The 20,132-nt window shown below is 40.1% G+C and overlaps 3 protein-coding genes across 4 annotated transcripts in view; 2 read left to right on the plus strand and 1 right to left on the minus strand.

Moving 5' to 3' along the window:
• LOC129113837 (laminin subunit alpha-3-like) overlaps positions 1–2,404 on the minus strand; it is a 54,604-nt gene extending 52,200 nt beyond the window's left edge. The window contains exons 1-2 of the mRNA XM_054626315.1: positions 2,141–2,404; positions 1,440–1,592 (exon numbers count right to left, since the gene is read on the minus strand). Of these exons, the coding sequence (XP_054482290.1) occupies positions 1,440–1,592; positions 2,141–2,404 (417 nt within the window). The remainder of the gene's footprint in view (positions 1–1,439; positions 1,593–2,140) is intronic.
• Positions 2,405–3,339: 935 nt separating this feature from the next.
• vps4b (vacuolar protein sorting 4 homolog B) lies at positions 3,340–12,623 on the plus strand. 2 transcript variants are annotated; one of them, XM_054625121.1, is made up of 13 exons: positions 3,340–3,781; positions 5,107–5,218; positions 5,451–5,551; positions 7,533–7,644; positions 8,010–8,160; positions 8,301–8,359; positions 8,530–8,649; positions 8,780–8,936; positions 9,038–9,186; positions 10,331–10,412; positions 10,500–10,719; positions 10,825–10,965; positions 11,053–12,623. In XM_054625121.1, exons 1-13 carry the CDS (start codon positions 3,761–3,763, stop codon positions 11,152–11,154), a joined length of 1,527 nt encoding a protein of 508 aa, XP_054481096.1. In that variant the 5' UTR covers positions 3,340–3,760; the 3' UTR covers positions 11,155–12,623. The 2 variants fall into 2 exon arrangements, with proteins under 2 accessions (XP_054481096.1, XP_054481097.1); XM_054625122.1 differs by lacking the exons at positions 3,340–3,781; positions 5,107–5,218; positions 5,451–5,551 and adding an exon at positions 6,390–6,611.
• Positions 12,624–12,868: 245 nt separating this feature from the next.
• On the plus strand, positions 12,869–20,035 carry kdsr (3-ketodihydrosphingosine reductase). The gene is made up of 10 exons (XM_054625125.1): positions 12,869–13,386; positions 14,158–14,247; positions 14,526–14,582; positions 14,747–14,812; positions 14,905–15,000; positions 16,311–16,502; positions 16,815–16,898; positions 16,998–17,081; positions 17,201–17,302; positions 17,410–20,035. The coding sequence occupies exons 1-10, from the start codon at positions 13,198–13,200 to the stop codon at positions 17,527–17,529; spliced, it is 1,080 nt and encodes a 359-aa protein (XP_054481100.1). The 5' UTR covers positions 12,869–13,197; the 3' UTR covers positions 17,530–20,035.
• Positions 20,036–20,132: the final 97 nt, after the last annotated feature.

Below are 20,132 nucleotides of genomic sequence, written 5' to 3' on the forward strand. Positions count from 1 at the left end.
TGAAAAGAAGAAATCTACAAAGCTAACAAAGCTTCAAATGGGTAGTCAAAGAACACTTCTAATACACAAGATTACATTTGTAGGGTGAAATAAAACACTAAATTAAACTCAGGAAGATCTAACAAAAATCTAACTCAGGTTTTTTCTTTCATTTATAGAAGAGTGCTTGAATGCTGCGTTTGTTGATTTGATACAACAGAGGTTGTAAAGCTGCCAACTAATTAAGTTCTTATTAGTAAATCACAAATCTGCCCCCACACATGGCATGCCACACTTATTTTCTCTCAGAGTCAGTTTTCTTCTGAACCATTCACAGAAGATTTGAGTGCTAAAACAAACCGTATGGCATGCAATGATGGCAGGTGAGCACTGTTGGTGGTTGATTCAGATGCCATGAAGAGAAAAATGTGTGTGACAGGTGTGTGTGTGTGTGTGTGTGTGTGTGTGTGTGTGTGTGTGTGTGTGTGTGTGTGTGTGTGTGTGTGTGTGTGTGTGTGTGTGTGTGTGTGTGTGTGTGTGTGGTTGAGGTGGTGGTGTTGCTGTGAGGGAGGGCAGGTTGTTGTGAGGTTGGTAGTCACCATCAGAGATCTAGCCAGTTTTTTTTTAGCACGCAATAATACAATAATGCTACTTCCCCGGCTCCCAAATAAACTGAGCATTACCACGTATTAGCCAGACATCCCATACAGGCCCTGTGTTTGTCCATCCTCTTGTAAGTGTGGACTATCTTTAGCCATGTAGGATCTTTGCTCAGCTCAGTCTGCCCAAAAATAGAGATAGAAAAGCTCACACCCATTGTCTGACACAGCGCCCACTGGGAGCCAAAGATGCAACATGTGTGAAGAGGAGCTCTTTTGTTGTTCTCTTAAACATCTACTCAAGAACTGGTCCTCCTTACAAAGAGGTCCAGGCCTCCACCTGCACTCTTATTTCACATCCTCCTGATCCCTTATCCAGAAAAAGAAATTCCCCTCTTTCCCTCAGTAGATAATTGAGCGTGACGTGCACATTTTTTTATTGTGAGCCCAACAGCATCCAGCTGCGGGACATTATTCACATGATCACTACTGGCTGAGGTGATGAAGCTCAAAATTTTGAAAATAAATGTGGAACACTTGTTGGAATATTTGTGAATGAAACACCATGAGTCAAACCACTGTCACCCAAGCATATACAAAACAAATAAGCAGCAGCAAAACACAACAATGAAAAAGAATTGGACGCAAAAACATATGACGGTGCTCTGCCAGCTCCCACAACTGGCATCTCTCATCTCACAGCAGCAGAGTATAAAAAAAAGGGCAGAAAACTTTCCTTCCCTTCCCTCTGTAACATCCAGGTGCTGCATTTTACTGTCACCACACAGCGGTCATCATTTACACTGCAGGCTGCAGCAGGTAAACAGCTGTTCACAGCAGAGTAAGGTATGATAATCTCACCTGCCCAAGGTCCAGGGTGACATTCACCTCGTTGTAGCCCAGACCCCTGGAGAGAGGAGGGCTCTGCCACCACCGCTCTGTCCCATCGATGGCGTTGGTCACCGGGTGGGCTTTGTTGGGGTCAACGGAGTTGCAGTAGTCACAGAACTGACCCTAAAAGGTGTCAAATTGTTGGAATTCAGAGACATGCACAACCCAAATAATTGCAGAAAAAACACATGCATGATTTATAATGGAGGCAGGCACTGACAAATAACTAACCTAATGCAAATATGAAAAACATTGCAACCACAAGCAGATCTTAAGTTTAGACATGCCCATGCCAAACTGCTGTAATGCAGGGCCCTTCAGAAGAACTCCTGAGGGGACAAGACCGCTTTTGAAAGTGTATTTCCTTTAGAAAAACACAACCACAATGGTGTAAAACTATTTCTGGCAGCTGTACAACTTGGCTATGACGGACAGGATTGGCAGAGCTTTAACAAAGACACGAACAAACATTTGCAATGAAGCATATTAATAAAAACAGCAAAATGTAGTTTTTTTTCAAAAGTTAAGCCATATCTTTTTTTTTACATAACTTACTGTTTACAATGTGTATCCAACTATAATTTAATTTCCCATTGCAGTGTTTGCATGTTGTTGTTATTCTCATTTTACGCGCGGAAGTTTTAGTGAGATCGTATCCAGCTTTTTCTTACCTGTATATTTTGAGTAGGAGGTCCGTTGTTCGGTCCTCCGACAAGTTTACAGTATAATTCATATTCCGGTGTCCCGGCCTCATCCTGGCCGCAGGTTGCTGTGGCAGAGATACTAGAAATATCAGCGAGGTTGAAATACGGTGGGTTCAACCTAAAACCTCTCAAGTCATCAGAAGTTCCTTGTCCATCTGCGTCCCTGGAAAGTGTTATTGAAAAGGTAAAAAAAACTGCGAGGAGATGAGCTCCTCTCATCCCTCTCGCCATGTTCCACATAAGATAGATCCCTGTAGATGCCGAGAGCAGCCCGCAGCGTTGCAGGTCTTTCCATCTACAGATCTCCATGAAATGCGCCTGAGGGGCTGCGCGAGATACGCGCGAGGCTCTTTCAGTAGGACTACGAGTCCGCTAATGACAAAGCTTTACGTTGGTCTTCTGCTCTTGAAGGTGCGCCCCTCTCTCCGCCGCATGCTTCCAAGCTAACGACGCCAGATCCCTGTCTTCCCAAGCAGACCGTGCGCCATACTGGAGCTATCAGGTGTCAGGCTGTCGATGGTCGTCTGAGCTCGATGTTAATCCACTGCGCGGGGCCAAAGGTCTCCGATCAGAGTATTCACTGCGTTTCCCAGCTGCGACTCTTTTGTCGCTCTTATTTTTCTTGTAACATGGAGCATCCCTCTTGACTACAAGTTTGCAATACATACGTATTATTATTATTATTATGTGCAAGGAATAGCTTGGATAGTGTTGCTGCGCGCCATTTATGTATTATAATCACGGTGAGAAATATTCCGCGAATTCAAAGGCAATTGGGACTGACTGCCACTTGTGCAAAAGTTACAAAAATAAATGTTAGAGTTTGTTTATGAAAAAAAATTGTCCAGTTATAAGACAAGTATGGAGGATGATTAAGAAGGCTTCCATATACATACAGTAGAATTTATATTTTCATTGATTTGTTATATCTTATTTAAATATTTTATATATTTTTAAGTTTTGATATGAAAGTTTAGTATCAGATGAGCTCCAACCCTGGGAAGTACCAGTGGGTTTGCAGGTTCTTCACAATGTTGATATTGTACAATGATCTTGGGGCGACCTCTAGTGGACGCAACAGTCATCACACGATAATCATTAGTGAAGTGGAATTTTAGTATCACGCACACGCACACTCCTGAAGTATCCGGTTTTACACGTCACTTGGCCTTTTGAAAGAAGAGCTACTTTATTGTGCTACATCTAAAACGACTCTTTTCTGTCTTACTTGATGTTGTATTTTGGTTATTTCTACAGTCTCGAAAAATAATTCTATTTTAAAGTTGATGATTACATATTTCTGAAACAGCTGTTTCTATTTGGGTCATTCATACAGGCTGGGCAACTTGTGTTGTCTTTGCAACTTGCACGACAACAAAACATCATCGTGACTCACTGGCAGGAGTGTTCCTTCCAGCATCGTTGCCATTCCTTGTGACCGGCCAGGCCGCATGTGTCAGTGCTGAGGGAGTAATAAGCAAACAGGAACTTGTTGTGCGGTGACATACGGCTGGGTAAACGAAACAAGACTGGCGGGGATCGCTGGTTGAATCTGCTGTGTTTTTTAATTCTCAAGGGGTTCTCCTCATGGAGCCGACTACTCTACAGGTAGGATGAATACATTACTTTAAGACGGGAAGCTCCCGGTTTGTCGATGGAGTGTAGTGTTGTGTTGTGTTGTGTTGTGTGACAAGTGCAGTGTAGGAACAAACACCGAGTCTATTCCCTGTATGCGATGTGACGGGTTTCATTTTGACATAGGCTACATTTGGATTCAGTCTATGGTGTGCTTAATTGAAACTGTCACAGAATACGCAGTTCTTCGTTTGAATACAGGAACTTTTGTGTCAATACTTCGGTGTCTGCAAGAGCTGACTGAACTCCATCAGTCCACAGATTCAGTTGCAAGTCTGCGAAATTATTCATTCACAGGTCATTAAATGATTTAAGCAGTGAATGTGAGCGAACACAAAGTTCTATCTGTGATCTGATTGTTTTTTTTAGATATTTGATGTGCAGTGTAGTTCTGTTCTGTTGGTCAAAATAGCAGGTATTCTCGTTGGGATTACACTTCTAATATAAATAAGTCTTTTTCACTTCGGGTCATAAGCCTCAATGTGCAAAGGCAGGTGCTATTTATACAGTTTTTCTATTACTTTGGTTTAACACACAAAATCACCATAAAACGTTGGGTAGCCATAGTTGGGCACAGATAACGTTTCAGCAGCAATAAAGGTACTAAAATGATTTGGTCACATCACATACTTTTTATGGCAAATTTGAACTAACTATACAATGCATCACATATTTCTCAATTGATTGACTCTCTATTCTATAACAATAATATTTGGGAGAGACTGCTTTTATTACAGTAGAGACTTTTGACATTTCATAGCACAAACAGTACAGGCGTGTTAATAACACTACAAACAACTCAATTCAACTTGGGGTAATCCGTTTAAGGGCCCTGGTATTGTGGCATGACTTAATGTTACACTTTATCATGATTCCTGTTATTGTTTACCCTTTCCTGCAATTACAAGTCAAAACACCTGTGAAAAATGTATATTATTACACGATACTTTACTGAAATGACTAGAATACCAAATTTGGAATAAATTAATAAATAAATACATTTTCCGTAGATCAACTATTCAAACAATCAATTAATAATTTAAGCAGTAGCTCCAGAGCATTTTTAGAAATATATATAATTTGTTTATAATATAATAATAATATATATAATTTGGTACTAACTGCCAATAAAATAACAACAACAATGTAGGCTACTGTATTACTTTAGTTAAGATGAGGTGGATTAATGCAGTTTATGCGATACTGATATGTGTTGTACATATCAGTATCATGTACATGTATTGATTTCAGTAGAAGCATAAGTTATGATAGTATGTGTAATATTCCTGGTCTTTCAGAAAGCTATTGCCGTAGCACAGAAGGCCTCAGAGGAAGACCAGGCTGGGAACTATGAGGAGGCCATCATCTCCTACCAACATGCTGTCAAGTACTTTCTGCACATTGTAAAACGTGCGTCACTACGGCTGGAAACAAAATCCATCCAATGTCACATAATGAGACATTTCAGGTCATTCTAACAGTCTGTACAAGAGTGTGCATCACTGTCATTGCTGGAAAATACTCAGCCATTAATAGTGTTTGTTTGTGTCAGTTTGTATCATCCTATTCATTTCTTACGATAGAGTGTTTAAATCAATAACATGACAGAATGCTATTAAATAAATGTTCTACTCCCCATCAGGTGAACCCCAGGGTAAAGATGGCAACCAGAAGATCCGAGATAAATGTAAACAGTACCTGGACAGAGTGGAAGAATTACAGGGGTACCTAGTGAATAAAGAGGTTGTTACTTAAATTAAATACATAATATTTGTTTTACAAATAGTAACATTATTTTCCATGATGATACAATCAGACTACTGTCCCAAGTTCACAACAGTATAGATGTGATGCAGTATGAGGGGACTACCTATTCAAGTGCGTCATAGATGTTAGATAATTCATCAGTGGTGGAGGAAGTATTCAAAACTTTTACTTTAGTAAAAGTAGCAATATCATAGTATAAAAATACTTGCGTATAAAGTCGCGTATTCAGACTCAAGTAAAAAAAAGTATTAGCATCAAAACTAATAATAATAATAAGTACCAAAAGTTAAAGTAATCATTATGCAGAATTGCCCATTTCAGAATCATATATGTTATATAACTGTTATTATTTATAATCATTAATTATAATCATTGATGAAATAGTGTGTTCATCAATAATGTTGTAAAGTAAGTAAAATATTTTTTTGGTACTGTGCTTGAGTAAAAGTACTTTGTTACTTACACCACTGTTATTTGTGTTAGAACAGGCTTGATCATTCATAGTGTGATAGTGTTTGGATTTGGTAAACCCATAAATGGTACATAAAGGTAAGTGGTATGGCCTATAGGTCAACCACTAACAGATAACAAAGACACCACATATAAAGCCACATGACAAGCAAAACGAAAAATCTTAAAAATAAATATAATGTAAAATAAGATGAGGGTAACAGACTTGAAACAAAATTTAGTCATTTTTGATCCCATATCTCAACGTTATAGTTTTAGGCAGTAGGCAAATACTGTTTGCCTACTGTCTGAACTGTAACGAGGCTACGCGTTGACGTCACCACATTCCGTGCACGCGAGTATCGACTTTTCAATGCGGAAGTTTCCTCCTCGAACTGACTCTGGAGCGATCTGAAAAAAACGAAAACAAGCTTCCCAAAAAACCCGATTGTGGATTTAACAGTCTACTTGTATGGTTACATTCCAAAGCAGAGGTTTTAAAAGTCGTTTCCCCACGGCGTTGTTCAATTCGTTTCGATTATTGGACTTGTGATCAGCCGTTATGGCTACCAACAATAATTTACAGGTAAGTTGAGAACCAACCCAGCGAAGGCTCAAACGCGTAACGCTGAAAAGGCGAACTAAGTTGTTCACGTGGTGGGCTAAACAGAAAAAGTAACCTAGTCCTCGACAACCGAGACCCCTAGCCCTGTTCTGCGGGGTGGTGTTTGGTGTAAATGCTTCGTACCGTGTAATATATTGTGACGTTTGTAACATTAGCTGCTAATTAGCATGACTAGCTAACGAGCATCAACTCGGCAGTTAACTTGTGAACAACAAAGACCACCGAAAGGGGACATTTTGTCCCATATGCGTCATGAAGGCTAGAGTTTATATTGATTAAAGCAACGTGTTGTGCGGTTGTGGTTATCCCAGTGTAACAGCGTGAGTCTTTGTTGAAGAAGCTAATGGGATTAGCGTGGCTAGCTAACGTTCGCTAGCTGTTTTCATTTGGTCTCTGGAAAGACATCCACTCCAAACGGAAAGCAACACCGTTAACGTTATATTCTGTAAAGGTTGTTCTACGAGCACACATTGTGTTAAAGCTACATATTGCAGCTATTGTAAGCAAAAGGAAGTGAAAGAAGTGCATTCAGATTGTGCGTAGTGTCGCATCACAGGAGGACAGGTGTTAAACCTGGTCTTCACCTCTAGCTGGTACATTACGGTAAATATACAACAACGTTATAAAGGAGGGTTGCCTGCGACTGACTTTTTCACATACGTGTTTGTCACTCTTATTGAGTTCTTTCAATACATTTTCCGCTTAAATTCGTTTTTTGAATGTTTGTGTTGGTTGATTGATGTTGTCCTGGTTAATGACAATTCAAAGACATTGTCAACAATGTCTTTGAATTGTCATTAACCTCCCACGGCTGTGTGTTTTCTTAATCAACAGTAGAACCTACACACAACTAACATTGTTCTGTGTCTTGTTTTGTTTTAGAAAGCCATTGATCTTGCCAGCAAGGCGGCTCAAGAGGATAAAGCTCAGAAATACGAGGAGGCTCTGCGTCTCTACCAGGCTGCTGTTCAGTACTTCCTCCATGTGGTGAAATGTAAGGCACACAACAGCACATTTGCATTAAGTGTACAGTGTCCACACAGTCTGATAATTACGGCTGTTAGCCACAACAGGAATCACAATCTGATAATATTCCTTTTTGACATACATTAAGAGTGGCGTCAAATCTCTCAAACATGCAAGCTATTTTTGTAAACTTTCATAGCAGTGTTGATGGTAAGAAAAAAATGTTCTCTACATTTTTAGATGTTATTGCTTGTTTGTAGAGCTGTAACTTCATATGGCAATCAAAGTACACTAACGGTGAAATGCAAAGAGGAGGGTGATGCCTCTTTTAAGGGACAAATACTCAAACCTGAAATCATCATTTTTGTGTACCTTCTTTGTTGTTCCTGACAGATGAAGCCCAGAGTGACAAAGCTAAACAGAGCATCCGGGCAAAATGTGCTGAATACCTTGACAGAGCAGAGAAGTTGAAGGAGTATCTAAAGAAGAAAGAAAACGCTCCTCCTGCTAAGCCTGTCAAAGAGTCACAGTCTGATGACAAAGGGTGTGTTTATGGGTGGGGCCGGTCTAATGCCATTCAGACCTGGATTGAAAATCAGTGCAAATAAATTATTTTGTACTAAATGTGTAGACAAAATGATATATTCATTATATATTTTCATAACTATATGTTTGTGTTTCCAGCAATGAAAGCGATGAAGGGGATGATCCAGAGAAAAAGAAGTTCCAAAATCAACTTTCAGGTTTGTAATTTTCTCTTTGATCACTGTTGGGCCTTCTGCAGGGTTTCTACATTTTTAATCTTAACTTAATTGTCCTAGTATTTGTTGATTTCTTGTGAGGTTGTTACATGCAGTCTGTCATAATCCAGGTATTACTTAGACTCCTCAGAAATCTAATGTTATTTTTACAGGTGCAATTGTTATGGAGAAACCAAACATCAAATGGAGTGATGTTGCTGGTTTAGAGGGAGCGAAGGAGGCGCTGAAAGAAGCAGTTATTCTTCCGATCAAATTTCCCCACCTTTTCACAGGTATTTAATATTTTATAAGAGGAAGGCTTCCTCATTGCTTTGCTCTTAAATGGCAGAAGAGAGTCAGAGTGCATTGACGGTTTTTGTTGACATTAATGTAGCCTTAATGATGGTTTTGCTTGACTGACAGGAAAGAGAACTCCTTGGAGAGGGATCTTGCTCTTCGGACCTCCTGGCACAGGAAAGTCCTATTTGGCTAAAGCTGTTGCCACTGAGGCAAACAACTCCACCTTCTTCTCCATCTCATCGTCTGACCTTGTCTCCAAATGGCTGGGAGAGAGTGAAAAGTAGGTCATGTGATTGGTATTCCACAAAAGCATGAGTTAAGCATAAAAATATACTGTAGCAAGTTGATATTTAATTTCTTAAACTTTCTTAAACTTCCCAGGTTGGTGAAGAATCTTTTTAGCCTTGCAAGGGAGCACAAGCCCTCTATCATCTTCATTGACGAGATAGACTCCCTGTGTGGCTCAAGAAGTGAGAACGAGAGCGAAGCCGCTCGCCGTATTAAGACAGAGTTCCTGGTTCAGATGCAGGGTAAGTCTGATGAGTCAAAACAATTGTTTTTAATTACTGTATGTTGTGAATTTGTTTGGTCAGCAATGTTCTTTGGGATGAGTAAGCAGATTCTGGGCTCTAAAATGGAAGTCTAAGTAGAAAGAGGGTGTTTATGCACTAAGTGAAGAATCTCTTTTAGTTTCTTTTTTCTTCATCCTAGATTTTCACTTGAATCCTTGTAGTTGCATAGCATGGGATACACAAATGTAACGCCATAGAAACTTGAGCTCTGCACAGGAGAAAATTATAGCTGCATTCGCTTGTTGCCTAGAAGGTACTTTTGGGTAACCTTAAACTATTTGGGTTGTTGGATCCCTCGATTCACAAGTCCAATGGCAAAACTTTTAGATTCATGTGAAACCCATTTGTTCCAGAGAGTCCAGAGTGTTTTTCCGACTCTCTTTAATTCTCCCTGTCACTTATTTCCAAATGACGTGAACAATTTAAATGTTAAATGACCTCTGAATCACATGGGGCGGAACATTTCTGCAACTTCACAGCATGCTCATTCTGGTCACACCTCAGATGTCACAGCTGATACGCTCTCTCTGACAGGTGAGGGGGAAACACCTGCTGTGACGTCACAGATTGAGGTGTGGCAAAAAGTGCAACATAGTTATGAGATGATAACCCACTGATGGCAACATTCATAGACTCACTTTTGCTATGTGCATAATCTGTTTGCGATAACGGGGCTTCCCCCAGGAAATTGCTGAGCAAAGGTGGTAAGCATCCTGATCCTGACACATCTCAACTCATGATCAATTTAGTGACAACCTAAAATGTGGCCAAACTCATTAAATATGTGCTACACTTGTGCCCTTTTCCCTAGATTAAGATGATTAATATCATAAAATTGTATGGATTTTTTTATGATGCACCCATATGCAATAAAACACTGGGAAACCCCTAATGAGCAGATTTGAAATAGTCTTATTTTGATCCATAATTTTGTAACTTGCACTTTAATGGCCTGTTTTGACAGCTGCACAGTCATCTAATGTGTGGTCACAGATCTATAGAAAGCAGAACGGACCATCGTGTGTCAGTGAAAGTAGATAGTATCATTGTTTTGTATTTGAGTGTTTACACTTACCCCTGACTGTTTTGTTTTGTTTTGCAGGTGTGGGCAATAACAATGAGGGAGTGCTGGTACTTGGTGCAACAAACATCCCATGGACCCTAGACTCAGCCATCAGAAGAAGGTAATTGTTATCACTTGGTTTGAAAGTTGTTCGTAACCATGTTCTCATTCACCTTTTGCTGACTGTACACCAATAACAACTCTTTAGATTTGAGAAGAGGATCTACATCCCGCTGCCTGAAGAGCACGCCCGCTCCTTCATGTTCAAGCTCCATCTTGGATCGACCCCCAACAGTCTCAACGACACCGACTTTGTCACTCTGGGCAAAAAGACAGATGGATACTCGGGAGCAGATATCAGTGTCATTGTCAGAGATGCCCTAATGCAGCCTGTTCGAAAGGTCCAGTCAGCAACCCACTTCAAACGGGTATGTCTATTAAAATATACGTCTCTGTTTCAGGCTTCAGTGTAACATTTTGCGGTTGTCTAATTCTCACTTATGTTTCCTTTCATTTATTGTGGTTTAAATTAGGTACGAGGTGCATCAAGAACTGACGCCGACCTTATTGTAGATGACCTCTTGACTCCTTGCTCACCTGGCGATCCCAACGCGATTGAGATGTCATGGATGGATGTACCTGGGGAGAAGCTATTGGAACCCATAGTGTCCATGGTAAGGATGTAAAAATACTAGATGGTAATATGACTTCATATTTGAGTCCTCACTTTAATATTGTGTAATATTTGTTCGTCTTTTCAGTCTGACATGCTCAGGTCTCAGGTCAACACGAAGCCAACAGTCAATGAACAAGATCTGGACAAACTGAAAAAATTCACAGAGGACTTTGGACAGGAAGGCTAGGTGGGATGATTGAACCAAGCCAAACCAAAGGATTTGTGATTTTCTCTCTTTACTGTCCTTGTACCATTTTTCTCTCTCTCTCTGTCTCTCTATATCATCATAACCATACACCAGGCTTTGTGGTTTATCAAAAGTGGACAAGATACTGTGCTGTATTGCCAATTTGATAACCACGCAAAGGGTGGAAGGACATTGTTTCATTTGATATTAACCATTGTCCAAAGAACATTAAAGACTTCCCATCTGCAGCTGACCTGATGAAATACTCAATGCGACATAAATAACTTCAAAGGTTGGTTGACTAAGCACTAAAAACTAAAGGTTTTGATGGGCAGAAAGCCCAAGCAACTAAGGGAAACTAACAGCAGGCATACACAACAATTATTGCAAATAAGGTTTTTGAAATCAAGATAATTTATTTTAAGTTAGTACTAGCTCTTAGGGCCTTATTTTCCATTCAAAGTACTTCTCACTAGACTAATAAATGCCCCTTGTGTATTATCTATTTTATATTAAGAAGAAGAAAAAAAACAACAAGCATTTTATAGTTTAAACTGTACTGTGTGGGTTGTATAAATCCTGGGCTGGGGGAGTGAAGCGAGGCATGAGTTCATTGGATTTGTTGTGGTGAAGTGTGTCATTGTCTCAGTTTTGGTGGATGTTTAAGAGTTTTGAGACAGAGATACACAGGATGAGAGCTGCATTAGACCCTATGGAAATTTTGGATTGTTTATCCAGTTCCCTAACAAAGGACATTGCATTTGTTTACTCTTTCCATTGGAATTAAGCACGGCTACAAGGGTGAATCCCCAATGGTGCCGGACCAGCATTACTTTACAATTTTTCAAGGATTCAATAGCTTTGATTTGCTTTGTCACTCAGCTCATAGCTTTTTTTCTTTTAGCAACCTACTGTATAAATATATATTTTCATTACTATTCACAGGCTTTGCTGGTTATCCTTAATATAAACTGCAAAAAACGAAGCCTTATGTTAACATAAAGTCACATAACTTTTGATAAAACAAGACTGAGTTGGACACTGATGGCTCAGGTTGAGAGATCATCTTCTTGTATACTTAACAATATAGGAATGCATCTCCAAGCATGAACTACATAGCCATGCGCGGCAGTGTGCACCGTGTGCCTTCTAGAAAAGCTGCAAATTTATTTTTTATTGGTTTATTTCTAAATTGATCATGCTGCTTATATATCCAGTGCTTTGTCACTACGAGTAAGAAATGTACAATACCTGCAAATTTCATGTCAACTCTTTTAGAGATTGTATAAAACTGTGGTCTTTTGCTCCGAAGGGTTTGAGTTTTGATGGGGAACATCTCTTATTTTACTGTAAATGTCTATACATATAGCCAACTCTTGAACCTTTTCTTTGTGAAGAGGGTACTCATGCATACGAATTGCTGTGTTTGTTTCAATAATGTAAATAAAAGTTATAGCTACATCAATAAAAGCCGTTCACTTTTTTGTAAAGAAATGTACGATTTATTTGTAACGTTAGGTTCATTAAATAAGGTTTCACAATTTTAAATATACTCCCCCCCCCACGGTATTATCAGTCAACATACCTGGTGACATGCGTGTGGGTGTAAAGCACAGGGGATGAGTGTGGTGCTAGCGATGACGGAAACCATACAGATACGACGCATGAGGAAGCGGAGCATTGCATTGCGGGAGTTGTGGTTAATGCACGCTCACGCTGCGTTTAGATTCCACAGGAGCGGCTCGCTTAAAGACTACAAGTACCAGGTGCCCAGCGTTGAGCGTTCGCGTACAGAGCACGGCTCGATTTGTTTTGGTTTATGCAGACTGAGCTTTGTCACTGGGAGCCCATGTCCACAGCGGTACTTTGACCTGGCCGTTAAACATTTTCGACTCGTTACGAAACCCCGGATAAGCTCCTCCCCCGACGTCTGTATCCCCCTCCCCCTTTTCAGGGCCGTCGCCTGCCTCGTATCTCCGTTATCGGACTCCAGACGCTGGCCTGCTAGTTAGCAAACAAGCTAACGATTGCCAAATTTCACCCATGTCCTCTGAAGAAGGGCTGAGCTCAACGATCACGGATTGGCTTTTCATCAATTCCTGGTGGCTTCTCCTGCCATTTGTCATGCTTCTTGTGGTCGCCGCCTTCATTGTTGCCTTTGTGTTGCTGCTGTACATGATATCGCCTCTCATCAGTCCCAAGCCTCTGAAGCTGAACGGGGCCCACGTCGTGGTAAGCGCACCACAGTGCTATTTACCTACTAACGGTAACCAACAGTCTGTAACGGTACAGCTAAAGTTAGCTTTGCATTCTAAGGTGGCGGAATGTGTACGGCATGTATGTCCATCAGCACCAATGTTACAACTTACAACCAGCCGAAACTTTTTGCCTGAAACATTTTGTGGCGAATTTATAAAGGACGGTGAACTGTCAGTTATGAAGTGACACGCCCACGTGGCGTCATGGGTAAGCGTTCTGGAACGTTGACGTTAACGAAGCTAACGTCTACATGTGCTCTAACGTTACCAGCGCTCTACAGCCCATCTTCATGAAGGTTGCAATACTAAGTTTTGTTGAAACTGTGATTCTAATTCAACTTAGTTGCTGGTCAACTTCATGGTTATTTAACATAGAGTTGACGAGCACCACAAACTGACCATGCAGTTGAATCAACACTTCTCTGGATCTGTTAGAGCATGATAACTCTGTGGCCTGTATTAGGCTAAATATTATACAGCCTATATTATATTATATTAGTTGGTACTTATGTGTCCGATATACCTAATAAACTGTGCAACATAGTGCAGCTTGTTTCATTTCATCATGCAGGTGTACTAACACCATAGCAGAACTGACTTGCACGTCATTATTCACTTTATTTAATTGCATTAAGGAAGCTTATTTTTATTCCCAGTTTACCTGTGCCCCCAGTTTATGAGTTGCAAATCAGCTGCCTTATATTTGACATTTGATTAATGATCGTCTTACCCTTTGAATTTGTAGGTGACAGGAGGCTCAAGTGGGATTGGGAAATGCATTGCAATTGAGTGCTACAGGCAAGGAGCATTCATCACTTTGGTGGCACGGAATGAGGTCAGCACAAACCACATTCAACCAATCATCCCTTCCATTACCCGTTTGTTGTTATAGCCAAATCATTTGATGTCAAACACAGTAAAATCTATTTTAAAAGTCAATTTGCTCCATGTAAGGTGGATGATGAGCTCCACTTATATTCCACATTTACTTTATTTTATGTTAAACAATTCACCTGCCTGTGACTATTCATGTTCTGAGGATTTGACATGTTGTCATAAGTTTTATGAATCTTACGTTTTTATTACAGATTAAATATGCATGTTTTCCTTTAGGCTAAATTGCTTCAAGCGAAGAAAGAGTTGGAGAAATTTGCCATCAATGACAAACAGGTATGGGTTAAGCATTCATTTCAATGAAATATTCAGATATTGTTTTATAGCACCTTACTTATGTGTTACTAGTTATGACTGTATACGTGTTCATATTGTGCATAATAGCTGATGCCATTTAGCATGTCATTGCATAAGATCATGTACAACTTTTCCTTACTCAGGTGGTGCTCTGCATATCAGTGGATGTTTCCAGTGAATATAGCCAGGTGGAAAGTGTGATAAAGCAGGTAAAGTTACCCTCGTAACGACAGTGGAACATCTTAGATTCCTTAAATAATTCAGTGTTTACGTACTGAAGTGGCTTTTTCCCATTGTGCAGGCTCAAGAGAAGCTGGGGCCAGTTGATATGTTAGTGAACTGTGCTGGGACATCCATTTCTGCGAAGTTTGAGGAAATGGAAGTGGACCGTTTTAAAGTAGGTACCTGGGAGTATGGTCTTATTTATGTAAGAATTCAATAAGCTACTATGAACAGTACTAAAAACAGTTTTCATAAAAGTTATTCACAGCTCATATTTACTCATATCCTGAGTGATTAAAAAGGGTATAGTTTTACAAAGGTATTTGAGTAGGGCCAAATGTTTCTACGTTGTAATAAGAATGGTACTTCAATTTTTTGGGGAGGTATTGGTAGCAATACTTGCATATTTTAATTATATACATACAATATTGCCTTTTAGCCATCAGATAAATGTGATTTAACGACTTTCTTTACAAAAACAAATCTATTTAATCTAGACCAACATGGTAGATTTGCTCTAGAACCATAAAATTGGCCTTTGAAAATATATGTTATATGTGTTCCATTTACCAGATGGATAAGTGGGAGCTTTGAATGCTGTCTGGTTCTGTAAGAGATGTTGTTACTGTCAGAAAAGATTAAGAGCATGTTAAATGCCAAGGTAATACTTAACGCAAATTCTCCTTATGCTAAGCCACGCCCCCCAGTGCTGCTCTGTCGAGCTATCAGAGCTACCATGGAGCCCACAGTCACTAACGACACTACCTGAATAAATATTATCCAATTTTTGGAAAAGAGTTTTCAAAGAGAAGCAGACAGAAGGATCTGCAATATGTGTCTGAGGATGTCTAACGGATTCAGCAGCAAAAACAGGTTAAATAGATAGATAAAGCCTACATATCCCAGTGCAATAGTGAACCACCACATCACCTGGTTCAGACAGAAGGCAATGAAATTAAGGAACAACCGCTGTTCCTGTAAAGCCGAGTAGGTCTTTCTTCACTGTTACAATCATTAAAAAACAAAGCAGCATATTTCGACATTACGTTAACCTGCTAACGTGAAAGTGCTAACGCTAGTTAACGATCTGCTCATGTTAGTGCCACAGGTTATATAGAAACATATGATTAAGAAATTAATTTCTCCTTAAAACTCATCCAGGTAGCGAGTATCCCTGTTATACGAAGTTTAACCATGACTATCTTTAAAATGTTCAAAAACAGCCTGAAAATGAATAAAATCTGAAACGATTGCAGGAGAGTCTACAGAGCACAGCCGAATACTTTTCAGACCCTGGTGGGAGCGAGGCAATGCTACGCTATAATAGGCCAGTCTGCTTTTGAGGGGCAGGACTTAGCAAAGGGTCACTTGCAATGAGTAAATTGGAGAAATTGTGATACACCATTGAGGTTGTGTAATAAATATTTAGCGAGACAATGTGGACAATCTTATCATATGAGGGAACTTTGGCCTTGTTTCCAACAGAAACTGATGGAAGTGAACTACCTGGGCAGCGTTTACCCGACACGAGCCGTCATAACCACCATGAAGGAGCGAAGAATGGGCCGCATCATGTTTGTGTCCTCCCAAGCAGGCCAGATCGGCTTGTTTGGATACACTGCCTACTCCCCATCCAAGTTTGCCCTGCGTGGCTTAGCAGAATCGCTGCAGATGGAGGTGAGTTTTTTTCACTCTTGCTCTTGAATACCCTTTTCCACAGGTTTCTACTGCACACTAAGAAAAACATGCTGCATTTCAACTTCACTATGCATCTAATTAAAATAAGTTAGCTAATTATATTTTTACACCACATGGCTGCTGAGGGATGATAAATTGCCTGTGTAAATTTTATAACCAGGATTCCTAGGGGGCATTCATACCTAATTTTATTTCCTTAAGACTTTTTTTTTTTAAATATAAAATGTTGATTTTTGTTTGTCAAAGGGCAGGTCACAATGATTATTGAGGGTTGCTCTTTTTCTACTCCAGATGAAGCCATACAATATCTATGTGACGTTAGCCTACCCTCCTGACACTGACACTCCAGGATTGGCTGAGGAAAACAAGACAAAGGTAAACATCTCTTTAACACAACCAACAGTCTGATAATTTCACTTACAAATCCCCCCCCTACGTAAAGCCTTTTTCTCCTTCATTCTTTCCTCCTTTTAGCCTCTAGAGACCAAATTAATCTCTGAAACCTCTGGAGTTTGTCAACCAGACCAAGTGGCCAAAGTCTTTGTTCGGGATGCAGTGGTAAGAAATTCTCTTCAACTGCCACAAACCCGCCATGTTTTCTTGTCCTGTTTTAAACATTAAGTAGATGGTTAGTCTGTTGTTAATCTACTTGCCTATCATTTCCTTTGCTCTTGTAGCAGGGGAACTTCAACAGCTCTGTGGGACCGGATGGTTACATGCTATCAGCCCTCACCTGTGGAATGTCACCTGTAACCTCCATCACAGAGGGTCTCCAGCAGGTAAAGCCCTTTACATCATATTGTCACATTGGCCAGTGCATTGGTAGTGCTGCTCCAGGATGCTGTTAACATTGTTAACATTCTTATCTCTTCTCCCTTCTGTACAGATTGTTACCATGGGATTATTTCGGACCATCGCCCTCTTCTACCTGGGGAGTTTTGACAGCATTGTGCGCCGCTGCATGATTCAGAGGGAACAGTCGAAAGCAGCTGATAAGAGGGAGTAACAGCAGCGTAACCTTTTTCACAGCCCAGTGCACCTCCTCCTCCTCCTCCTCCTCACCACACCCCTCCCATCCCAGCCCCTCCTACAGCTCTACAAATGCACAACTCTAGGTGGGGGAAAAGGCCACGCTTTTGGTGCAGTTCTGATATCAACAGATGGGATCAAAGAAAGTGGCAGATGTTTACTCTTTGCTTGTCCGTTGATGTAACTCCTCCATAGACTTGAGTCATTTTTATTTTTCAATCCTCTCAGAGCATTCCAGTGACTTTCTTTAGTTTCGTGTGTCCACCTGCTCCTTTTTGTGGAAGCAGCCTTACATGAAAAGAATGGGGGTAGACCAAACATCCCACAGCCTGGTTTTAAAGTTAGTAGGCTTTGTGAACCACTGACTAGATGTCAGGCTTCCTTGCACAGTGCTGCTTTTTGTGGGTTTTTTGCGGGTTTTTTGCACAGAGAGAAAAAGCAACAGATAGCCTGTCCGACCGGTTGTGCCAAATATGGCTTATAGTTCCCTCCCACCAGGGGCTATAGTGAAAACCAGAATAGTTACTCCCAGCTTTTGACATTTTGTTTCATGTACTGTATCACCAAACTAGGTCCACCTTGTAGTGATTTCAGTTTTCACTAAATAAGGCCCTTCCTTTCTACCTTTTCATACCACACATCTTTGCTGGCAAAGCACCTAACTTTTTGAATGAAAACCCCTCTCTCTCTTTGAAACCAGTTATGACCCACAGTGTTTTGTTTATGTAGAGGGATGTTTTGTTTTTGTGCTCTGTGTGTGAACCAAGCCTAGATGTGAGGCAGCAGTAATCTGCAGTAATATCAGAGAAAGGGAACAAGAGCATGTGATGGGTTTTTTTTCTTCATTTATTTGTCTAATGCAAATACATAATTTCCAGAAAATGGGGTATGGGGAAAGATATTTTTCAGTGTGTGTGTTTTGTGTGTTTTGCTGTGACTGAGCCAAACCCCTGGGGAGAGAAAAGCCATTCGATTTTTATCGTCTCGTGATTAAACTATCCAAATCATTTTTCTCGGCATCCACTCTTAATTAACTGAGAAAGAAAAGCAGGTATAATGGGTTGAAGCCATGAAATCAAGAGATGAGTGAAAACGGGACCAGCACAGGTTAATACAATTTCCACCTGTGAAATACACCTTTTTTCATTTAATATGTGAAAAGAAGCGTATTATTTTTACATGCAGTTTTCTGTGACAGTGCACATATTCAGCTACCCCAGCCAGTCAAGATCCAAGTGGGATCCATAATTTGTTCGGGCGGTGTGAGTCAGGGCAGGGCAAGACTTGCTGGTTCGAGTCATGTCCCTGTAGGGCCAGTGAGGGCGCTAGAGATTTGTTTTACATAAAGGCCAGAAATGGTAGAGAGACTTGTCCATCTTATTTTGACCTGCTGTCACCATGTCACGCAAAGCTGGGACTCAGCAGCTCCTTAACTGACAATATATATTCCCACCTTGAAAAACCTTGTATTAACCACACATGTTAACATATGTTTTGCATATAGAGGGAGAAGAAGTACAGCGTCGACTCTTGCAAGTCTTCCTTCGGCCCGCCACTAACGGGGAGAATGTACTTTAATACAAAGCATACAAATCAGAACATATTATTTTTTAAATACACCAATATCTGAATGCCAAAATGTGTTAAGACAATTTCTGTAGCTGGAATGCATTTATGTGAGATTTATTTTGATGTTGCTGCTCTGTTGATGTTAGAGTTAGTTTGTTAAAGCTGTGGAGCAGTGTGGGGACCCATTCTAAGCCTTAAGACGTGACTACTGGTGAAGCTAATGCTAAAGAATGGAACTGTCCACAGAACATTGTGACTTACCCCACGTGTGGTTTACCAGTTTATTTCATACTTAATCTTTAATATTTTTCAGTGTAAAAATGCCAGTTGTTTTTGTGTTTTGTCAATTTCCAGTCTTTGTATGACAAAAAGAAGCCTTATGGTAATCCAAGTTATGAAAGTGAGAATGGATGACTTATGTTTGATGATGTTCTCATTTGAAATTGGTGAAAGGCATACTGTCCTGCACTCAAAGAGCTTTTCATAATTGTGCATTTATTGCTTTCAAAAGTTGTCTTTTACCTTGAGGTAGCAACACATAGCTGATAGAACATGTAGCCCATATACAAGCAGTTTTGTTTGAACCTTTAAGCTATGCAAATAAAGCCTTTGCTTACGATACGTTTGAACATAGTCAAGATTTAGGTTCTGTAACAGTCACGCTAGTTTCCCTTATTTAACGGTGTCGTCATCGGATACTAAATATGAGTATTGAACATGAAAGTCATAATGCACTCTTCTGTTTCATTATTCTTTCTTGCTTTTTACTTGTTTTCTGCCAAAAAACTTAACACCTTCACCTTGTGTGCCATTGAGAGAAAATGTGAGAAGTGGAACGTTTCTTTGTCTTATTTTCTTACATGATAAGAAAAAAAAAAAAATACTTGTGAAGAAAAAAAATAATAAAAAATCTTAAGTCCTAGTCTTCATCATTTAGTTTTAAGTTTTAATGGATGTTTGTGACCTGAAATGCAATGTTGCCTCATCTTCAATTGCTCTCGGTGTCAAGCT

The sequence above is a fragment of the Anoplopoma fimbria genome, chromosome 3 (assembly GCF_027596085.1).
Source record: "Anoplopoma fimbria isolate UVic2021 breed Golden Eagle Sablefish chromosome 3, Afim_UVic_2022, whole genome shotgun sequence".
NCBI classification, from domain to species: Eukaryota; Metazoa; Chordata; class Actinopteri; order Perciformes; family Anoplopomatidae; genus Anoplopoma; species Anoplopoma fimbria.